The 10,340-nt window shown below is 37.3% G+C and overlaps 1 protein-coding gene across 2 annotated transcripts; it reads right to left on the reverse strand.

Annotated features, from left to right (window-relative positions):
* Positions 1–6,252: 6,252 nt before the first annotated feature.
* LOC149397670 (chromosome-associated kinesin) lies at positions 6,253–9,766 on the reverse strand. Of its 2 annotated transcripts, none has more exons than XM_089616042.1 (8): positions 9,642–9,766; positions 8,719–8,943; positions 8,558–8,624; positions 7,511–7,588; positions 7,196–7,385; positions 7,043–7,107; positions 6,832–6,890; positions 6,253–6,738 (listed from the first exon to the last, which is right to left on the reverse strand). In XM_089616042.1, the coding sequence occupies exons 2-8, from the start codon at positions 8,908–8,910 to the stop codon at positions 6,649–6,651; spliced, it is 741 nt and encodes a 246-aa protein (XP_089472168.1). In that variant the 5' UTR covers positions 8,911–8,943; positions 9,642–9,766; the 3' UTR covers positions 6,253–6,648. The 2 variants fall into 2 exon arrangements, with proteins under 2 accessions (XP_089472168.1, XP_089472167.1); XM_089616041.1 differs by having other exon boundaries at positions 9,603–9,763.
* Positions 9,767–10,340: the final 574 nt, after the last annotated feature.

A 10,340-nucleotide genomic window follows, 5' to 3' on the forward strand; every position in this document is an offset into this window, starting at 1 on the left:
GAAACGAGCATCGCTCTCAAGTTGTCGGCATCGGAAACGTGGATCTCAACTTCACCTCCGGGAAGACGGTCACTTTGACCAATGTTCTCCATGTTCCGGATATGTGTAGGAACCTAGTTAGTGGCGATCTCCTAGGCAAACCGGGGATCAAATCTGTGTATGAGTCGGGCAAGCTTATCTTGACCCGTAATGGTGTATTTGTTGGCAAAGGCTATTCCAGTGAAGGGATGGTCAAACTTTGTATTATTGACAATGTTATTAATGAAATTTCTCCTTCTGCTTATATGGTTGATTCTGTTTCTTTATGGCATAGTAGATTAGCACATATTGGTTTTAGCACTATGAAAAGATTAATTAAATGTGGTTTAATTTCATGTAAATCTGATAAATTAGATAAATGTGAAATATGTGTGAAATCTAAAATGATAAAGAAACCGTTTTATAGTGTAGAGAGAAATTCTAAGTTGTTAGATCTTATACACTCTGATATATGTGAATTTAATGGCATGTTAACCCGTGGGGGAAATAGGTATTTTATTACCTTTATTGATGATTGCTCTAGATTTACATATGTGTATCTTTTGAAACATAAAGATGATGCTTTCAATGCTTTTAAGGTGTATAAGGCTGAAGTAGAAAATCAATTAGGAATTAATATTAAAGTCATTAGAAGTGATAGGGGCGGTGAATATTTTCCTAGTGATTTTAATGCATTTTGTGAAGAAAATGGTATTGTTCATGAATGTTCCGCACCTAGAACACCACAACAAAACGGTTTAGCCGAACGTAAAAATAGGACACTTCAAGAAATGATAAATGCCATGTTAATGCATTCTGAATTACATTTTAGTTTGTGGGGTGAAGCTTTACTTTCCGCATGTCATATTTTAAACCGTATTCCTTTAAAGAAAACTCAAATATCTCCGTACGAGGTATGAAAATGGCGAAAGCCGAATATTGGGTATTTCAAAGTGTGGGGGTGTCTAGCCTACTACAAAAACATGGATCCTAAAAGGACCAAGTTGGGTCCTCGAGGGATACGAAGTGCTTTTATTGGCTATGCTACGAATAGCAAGGCATATAGACTTCTAAACTTAGAGTCTAATGTCATAGTAGAATCCCGAGATGTGGAATTCTTTGAGAATCTTAACTCGAAAGGAAAAGAATCTCAAAATTCCACTAATGAAGAACCTCGACTAGGCGAGCTCGACCTCCAGGCAGGCTCGACCCCAAAGCGAGCTCGACCCCTGGTGAGCTCGACCCCAGGTGAGCTCGACCTCCAGGCAGGTTCGACCTCTAGGCGAGCTCGACCCCAGGTGAGCTCGACCTCCAGGCAGGCTCGACGCCTCGAGAGGAAAGTCTTCTAGGGAAGTTGTAGAACAACCCAAACTTCGGAGAAGCAAAAGAGTCCGTAAGACTAAGGATTTAGATTCTCGCCTCATTTCTTTTTACCTAGTAGAAGGAAATAGAGAGAGTTTTGCTCGGAAAATTCCTATTATTCTTCTTATTGAAGATGATCCTAAGACTTATAATGAAGCTGTGGCTTCTCGAGACTCCGCCTTTTGGAAGGATGCTATCCAAGATGAAATGGATTCTATTATGTCAAACCACACTTGGGAGATTGTCGATCTACCCAAAGGGTCGAGACCTATAGGGTGTAAGTGGGTGTTCCGAAAGAAGTACTATAGTGATGGTACTCTTAACACTTACAAGGCTAGATTAGTAGCCAAAGGATTTCGACAACGGGAAGGAATTGATTACTTTGACACATATGCACCGGTAGCAAGGACAACAACAATTAGAGTGTTGTTTGCCTTGGCTTCTTTGTATAACCTCAATGTTCATCAAATGGATGTCAAGACGGCATTCTTAAATGGAGATATCGATGAGGAGATTTACATGGAGCAGCCAGAAGGTTATGTGCTTCCGGGTAATGAACAAAAGGTTTGCAAACTTGTTAAATCCTTATATGGATTAAAACAAGCACCCAAACAATGGCATCAAAAGTTTGACTTAGTCATACTTTCGAATGGATTTGTTCCTAACATTTGTGACAAGTGTTTGTACACAAAGGTGCGTGGTAACCTTATGATCTTCCTATGTCTCTATGTTGATGATATGTTGATCATTAGCAATGAGATGAAAGGAATATTAGAAACGAAGAGGTTTTTATCTTCCACTTTCAAAATGAAAGATCTTGGACACGTTGATACTATTTTGGGTATCAAGGTTCGTAGAACCAGTGGGTGTTATGAACTTAGTCAATCACACTATGTTGAAAAAGTGCTTGATAAGTTCAAACATTTAAAGTTCAAAGAGGTGAACACCCCATTTGATCCAAGTGTAAAACTAGAAAAGAATGATGGAAGGGCTGTGGCTCAATTGGAATATGCTAGTGATGTTGCTTGTCTTATGTACTTGATGCAATGTACTCGACCAGACATAGCATTCGCCGTTAGTAAAATGAGTAGATTTACTAGCAATCCAAGTACCGAGCATTGGAAGGCCATTGGGAGAATTTTTGGATTTCTTTTGAAAACCAAAAATCTTGGACTTCAATACGGTCAGTTTCCTGCCGTACTAGAAGGATATACTGACGCAAGTTGGATATCGAGTGTCGGAGATAACAAATCTACGACGGGATGGGTGTTTACACTTGCCGGCGGGGCAGTTTCTTGGAAATCAAAGAAACAAACTTGTATCACTCATTCGACCATGGAATCAGAGTTCGTGGCTCTTGCTTCCGCAGGTCAAGAGGCTGAATGGTTGAGGGATATTCTTTTAGAAGTTCCATTGGCTAAAGACAATATATCAACCGTGTCGATACATTGTGATAGTCAATCAACTTTAGCTAGAGCATACAGTGAAGTGTATAATGGAAAGTCTAGACATATTAGGCTTAGACATGACTATGTGAGGAAATTGATCAAAGATGGAATCATTTCGCTCACATATGTGAGATCAAGCTTTAATATTGCTGATCCGTTCACTAAACCTCTTGCAAGAGATTTGGTGAAATCGACCTCGAGAGGTATGGGTCTTAAACTCCTTGAGTAGCGATCTGACAATGATGGCAACCCAACCTAAGGTTAGGAAATGACTAACAATAGGTTCAATGGGTACGAACAAGTCATTGAATTGGATATTCATAACATTATATAATAATGTTGACTGTTACAATCGGGAGGTTGAGTTTCTTAACTCTTAATGAAGTTCAGTCTTGATGACAAGTATCTATACGTAACAGAGATACTGTAAGAACTTCACCTATGTGAATTTCGGGATGGTGCCGTCCCAAAAGTGAGAGTTGGAGTTTCTCTCATGAAAAATTCACGAGACGGGATGAGCACATGGCCATTAACGGTGCTAAGCGTGTGATATAGGCGAAGAACACTAAAGGGTGTGTGTTGAGTAATACCGATTTTATCACAAGGAAAATAGGTTCAAAGCCTGGCTACCTAATTTCCAATAAAGTCTTGTGTTGCTTATACTAAGGATAAGTTCAAATCGAAAGATACTTATCTGTACTAACGCTCTTTGTTTCTTTTCTGGATTCTATTTTGTCTTTTCTGAACAAGTGGGGGATTGTTGGAAATTGAGTAACATTAAATAGGTGCTTTAATTAGCTCAATTTAATTTGTTCACTAAAAGACAAAATAGTGTGTTGTTGATTGAGAAAGTGAGTTTGTGTGTGGGAAAGAGTCCCACATGGAACAAATACTAAGGTGAATGAGGAAGTGACGAGCTCGACTAGGGCGAGGTCGACTGAACGAAATGACGAAGTCATTTCAGCTCGACTAGGGCGAGGTCGACTGGATGAAATGACGAAATCATTTCAGCTCGACTGGGGGCGAGGTCGACTGGACGACCTCCTGGTGAGCTCGACCTCCTGGTGAGCTCGACCTCCAAGCGAAACGGCACAGTCCGCGGGCTTCTCGCGGCGATTCTCGCCAACGGTCGCGCCTCTTCATTTAGCAGTTATTTGTGGTTACCGTTCGAACCAACGGTCACGTCGCTTCGAAATGAACGATCGTTTGGCCAACTGTCGTGTCGTTTGCGACTATAACCGTTAGTTCGACCGAAACAGTGCGTCTGTTCGTCGAACCTCTTTGCGAACAGGTACGATTGCTTATATAATCCGACTTCGGATTCAGTAATCAATACAGGTTTTCGAACCAACTTTCTCTCTACCAGAAACACTTATCCAGAAACACAGTTCTTGCTTATTTTCGGATTTTCACTCTGTCTTGGTGCAGTCCGAACTAGGCTTGTCGTATCCTGCGGTATTCTTGTACAGAAACCTTAAGAAAATTTTGGGGTACTCGAAATACTATAAGGAAAGCGTTCCTATGCGTGATTCAAGCATCGAAGTCTTCAATTTCGAAGAATTATCTAACAGCTTCGAGTAACAATATTGAATGACTCTCAAAACCTGTATGTCGAGAAGGTTCCATTCTACTTCGTTCATCTTCTCTGGTTTCATGGTCAGGGGTTGGTGAAGTTTTTTTCATACAGGTAGTCCTCGATCTGCATCCTCCCAAACGCGTAATCGGTCCCATCAAATTTTTTGATTCCGTGTGCTCCACCTTCTTCGCCTCCCATCGTTTTCTGAATCGCACCAACTTAGAGCTCTTACACAAGTTGTTAGGATTTATTCCCAAATCTGACCTAAAATCATAAAACAAGATACACGATTACGAAGAACAATAGCACACACAGATTTATAGTTGTTCACTTTCAATGCAAAAGCTACATCCACTTTGCCACTGCAGATTATCACTAAACCGAAATTCGGGAGAAAAAGTGTTCACAACTCTCTTGCACTCTGTAGACAGTCGGCGCACAATATATTTAGAGAGAAAACGCTAGGGCTAACAGACAAGCCTGATCAATTAGGCTCCAGACCTCAACATAGCAAATCTCCAAATTTTGGTGGCTTAGTTATTCAATTAATCGTAGAAGTATTAAGAGCTAATTGGAAACATAATCCATGTAAATCATCACTCATTCCCCCTTATCGCCGATGAAAGCATTGTTGCAACACCTCAGGCATTATCGTTGATTACCCCACCTCACCGCTGAACCATCATATAAGCCAGTATTGAATTTATTTCATCGTCTTGTTATTTTTAAAATCTAAAAAGTTAGGAATCGAATCCACCTATATCTTTTGCATTTTTACAAGTTATTGGATTTTTTTTTTTTTTTTGTAATGTAAAGCATTATTTGTTGGTGTGATATTGGGTGAGTGAAGACTAATGAACTTATATAATAAATACAATATTAAACACGAAGAAATAAGACCCCCACAGTTTCTCAACATGCGGCACTATGAAAAAGAAGAGACCCATACCAGAAATTAAAAAAAAAAAAAACTTTAATGTGTGGTCCTCAGATATCACTTAAATTATATTCGACAAATAAAAAACATGAATAAAAATGCTTTAATTTGTATTAACAATCACTTTGACGCAGGGTTTTATTTCGTCCTATAGACGTACTTGTAAAATGTTTCTTTGTCTGATATTTCTTATTCCCATAAGATTTGTCTTCGAATGAGGTTTCTTTTTATGACAAGCAAAGGAAGGGATACTATGAAAAGGAAGGTACCCATACCAGGAACCAAACAAAAATAAATAAATAAAACATAAACTTTAATGTATGATCCCCATATATCACTTAAATTGTCTTCGAGAAAAAAAAAACACAAATAAAAAAAAGTTTTACTTTGTACTAACAACTACTTTGACACGGGGTTTTATTTCGTCCAATAGACGTACTTGTAAAATGTTCCTTTGTCGTATATTTCTTATTCCCATAAGATTTTGTCTTTGAATGAGGTTTCATTTTTTGACGAGGTGTTGGCGATCCACCAGCCCTCGAAAGAGTATGGGGTTTCTTCCCGCGTCCCGATAGACTGTTATTTGTTAGGGCTTTTCCCTTCGATTCTGTCATTTCAATTTTAGGTTTTAAGGACCAATTATTTATGTTTTGAAGTTTTTATTTTCATTTTGAATTAAATCACGATTTCTTCATTTTTTATGTTTTAATTTTATTCTAGGGTTTTAAATTAATTTTGACATATTCTAGTTTTGTCTCTTTTGAAATCATTTTGTATCTTAATTCAGTTTCTTGCTATAATAAAGGGATGTCCCTTTTTTTGTATATCACGTGAGTTACACGTGCACATTTAACTAACATTTTATGATAAAAAAAATTAAAAAAATAAAAAAACTTGATGGAAAAACCAAATTTACAAACAAACGAAAATAATAATAATTAAATGACAAAGACAACGATTTTAAAGAACAAAGTGATACAAATACAATTGCCACAGGACAAAGTGTCATTTGGTTCAGCCTAATCATGTAGGGTAATAATTTGTAGCTTCTCAATTGTACAACCAGTTTTACGAGCATGAAATTTGCCATTCCACTCGCTCATAGGACAGCACGTGCAACTAAAAGGACACTGGCCTCCGATCCAAAATTCAACAAAAATACACGTCAGACTGAAAGAACATTCATCATGCTCATTCTTTTATTGTACACTTGCTTTCCTTTTATTGCGAATATATGTGTTAAAACAATGTCTGAAAGAAATGGAATTTGAATAAGCACAATCCCGAGCAAAGGCAAAAATCTTTTATCACACAGGAACTCCTAACTCGGAAATCTTCATTATCCGTTTGTCGAGCTCGGCCTTATTCTTTTTAATCTGAGATAACATCGAGGCGACCTGGTATAAAGAAGACACAGAAAGGGAGGTAAGAAAATCAGTAATTCATAGGTATGTTTGGACATAAAATACGATGCAATGCTCAAGACTTGCCTCGGCTCGAAGTTTCAGTGCCTCCCTGCCCGGAGTTTCTCGCAAGCCATCCATTAGGTCTACGCAAAAAGTTCGACAGAGAGTACATAAATAAATGCAATTATTAACAGTTCTTTTATTTTTTGGGTGCAAAGTAACTATATATCCCACTGTAAATTGAAGCAAAATAAAGCGGTGCAAATAATAATAAAAATAATATCAATATCAATACCAGCAGCTTGAGATTCAGCTTTGTAAACAGATTTGTTAAGATGTCGAATTTGATTTCCAGCTTTCCTGCGAGTAAATTAGTACAATCAGACACAACTACGAGTGCATCAGAATCAGATATGTTTTAGCAGTAATCTAAGTGGCATTTCCTTACTTGAGCTCTGTATGGCCGTATTTCATGTCCCGTTCCGCCAGAGCACTCCTTTCAAGAAGCTTTTTGCTCTCGTTCTTCATCACATCAACTGAGAGGCTTAGCTCTTTCATGTTATTCTCAGCTCTATTAAACCGTGCCTCTTCACTGCGAAATCTGCCCAGTGTGTGACGAAACATGAACCGCCTTGGTCCTGTGGAAAAAAATAAAAATGTAATGTTCGACTATGAATGAATGATGTTCCTTGGCTCCCGAAACTTAACATCAGCCATGAAAATACTAATGAAAAAAGTACTAAATTAGTGATGGTGATGGTACCAGGGAGAAGAAAAAGGGCAGCAGCTAGACCGACCCCGATTGTCGCAGCTGGGTTTTCCCTTGATTTCTTCAACTCCTCTGCAGGAAAAATAAACTTAAATTAATGTATTATGTAACAGACGTTCCAAGTATACACAGACAATAAAGTAAAGGTTTAAGAACCAATTATTATTATTTTTAATTTTTTCATTGATGTGGAAGAAACCAAAAAACAACGTAGATATAGAGTAACCCAGTCCTACGTAAGTCCAAAAATCTGAAATGCGTCAATTGGGTATTTGATAACCAGATGAGACCCAAAACTTTGTATCATTGGCTGTAACTGAGTGTCCTTCAAACTTGAAATATTATCGTGTTTATTATGTCTGTCCAAACAGCTCAAAAAAATTATGACTGTACAACAAATGAACATCATCTCTTGTTCCTTCTTCTAGATAGAGGAATAGCAAAATATTAATCGCTTCAAGAAGAGGCACAAGATATTCTGAATTCTTATAACTAACTGATCGAAAGATTGCTGATAAAAGATCAGTGACTAAACAGATTAGGCTTGACATTACTCTTACCACAAACAACACCAACCAGGGAAATGGCCACAAATGATCATCGACACAAATAACGACCAAAATTCATGTTTAGAAGAGGAAGAAACAAAAAAGTGACGGGAAAGTTTTTCCGAGCTAAAAGAAAAGGGAAAAAATTTGGACTCTGAAGTTTGATCTGAAAAAAGAAAAAGAAAAAAAAAGGTTGCCTATCACTGATCATCATCATTAGTGACCCGTATTTTTTCTAGAACCGAGAGGTAAGCAGGCACATATGACTAAAGTAAACAGCTTGAATGAGTGTGAACAAATTTAGTTTTCTGAAAGAAATTTCAATTCCCTGGCCAAACCTCTTCTAAACCATTGTCACCCCTGACTCCTCTATCAGATTTGAGGGGAGTACTCCAAATCCAGAAGAAGCTCGAAACAAATGTCCATTTTTGCTCAGGTTAAAGGGAGATTTAAAAAAGAAATGCGATAACATATCCAATTTATATTAAAATACCTTTCAGCGTATTGAAAAAAGTATCTTCATAAATCTTAAACTGGGATTTGGCGTCGCTAGCCACTTCCTGCCGATTGTATGAAACATGTGATCGATCAAGAATATGGGAAGACATAAATAAGAAGGTCGAGCTTCGAACAGCTATTTTGAAAGAAAGAAACCTGGAGAGAGTGGAGATGGGCAGAAGAGTTGTGTTGGAGAGAGCGAGCCGAGAGAATGGCAGAGTCAGTGGAGCTGCGCACAGAGCGCTGCAAATCTGATGCCATTGATGCTATCGATGATGGTGAAAACGACGACGATTCGTTTTTCTCGGATGGCAGCGGCGGAGATGAGCCTTCGTCCGTGGATTCCATATGTTGAGTCTGAAAGCGCAAAGGTTCGTAGCCCTAAAGTTCAAATTAGCAGCAAGAAAAACGTATCAAAGAGTATACTGGGTAATGACAACTTCCAGTAAAGACAAACCAAACCATTTTATTTTATTATAAATAGATCAATAATGTAAAGACGCAATACATGAACATATATACTTGTAAAAGTGTATTGATCCTAAAATCAGTCTTCAACGTAGTTATTTTTTGACATCCAAACAACTCAATCTCATAGAAATAAAATGAATATGGGTGGTTAAAGAGGCCAACTTATCACTCATTCTTTAAACACTGCTAAAATTTGATCGCCCAAATAACCAAAAACATACAATTAGACCCAATAAACCTAATAAGAAGTCAAGATTAAGCAATGAGATTCGCAAGAATGTTTTAGGAGTTTTTAGAGTATGCACAAAACTTCACGATCTATCAACACAATCAAGTCGCATCAACTAAACATCACCACACTTACAAGCGAGACTCGAGAGTTTTGAGAACTCAAACTAGTAATCGCTACAAAACCCTAAAATAAATTACATATCCGGAAACACGAGACAAAACAAATTATTTGCGCAAACCCTCAAAATCGCGCAAAGTTGTCAGAAACCGATCAAAAATCACAAATTCGACCCGAGTCGCGAGTAATAATAATTGGAAAAAAAAAATAGTGAAAATACCGTGCAAAAATGGCCTGATTCCGAGACAAGGACGAATACCTAATGTTATCTCCTCGGAAGGGTCTCTCCTCGCCGTGACTCCTCGCCGTGAAGCCCTAACTTGTTCTCACTCTTTTCTTTATTGCACTCTGATATGGAAAATGTCATACCGGTCTTAAAAAAATAAATTTTTGAGCCATATGATGCTTTAAAAAAAAGGAATTTTTTTTTATAAACCAGGAATTTCAAATTTAGTATTTAGTAAAATAATTAAGGTTTTATAAGTTAGTGAATTTTAATCACTTACATAATGTTAAGTATTAATATATCTTTAATTATTTTCAAAATAATTAATCTAAGTTTTCAAAATTTTAATCCACTGTACTTTCTGCATTAATTCACTGTTCAATAAACTAGAAAAAAAAAAAATGCCAAAAAATTTATTCTTGCTTTCAAAAAATTTAATCCATTCTTCGATAAATCAAAAGTAGAAAAAGAAGAAGAAGAAGTCAAAAAATTTAATCCACTCTTCGATAAACCTGAATAACAAAAAGAAGAATAAGATGTCAAAAAGTTTAATTCTGCTTTAAAAAAATTTAATCTACTCTGCGATAAATCAGAAGAAGAAAAGGAAGAAGAAGAATAAGATGTAAAAAAACTCGACGACGATCTCTGACGGCGATCCAACACGAACAGCCTGTTTCGCAACTGATACGAAGAAATCGATAATAATGATGATGACAACGAGACGGAACGAGA

This window comes from Urtica dioica, chromosome 5 (assembly GCF_054948205.1).
Source record: "Urtica dioica subsp. dioica isolate 48M chromosome 5, U.dioica_male_clone48M_v1_H2, whole genome shotgun sequence".
Taxonomy (NCBI): Eukaryota; Viridiplantae; Streptophyta; class Magnoliopsida; order Rosales; family Urticaceae; genus Urtica; species Urtica dioica.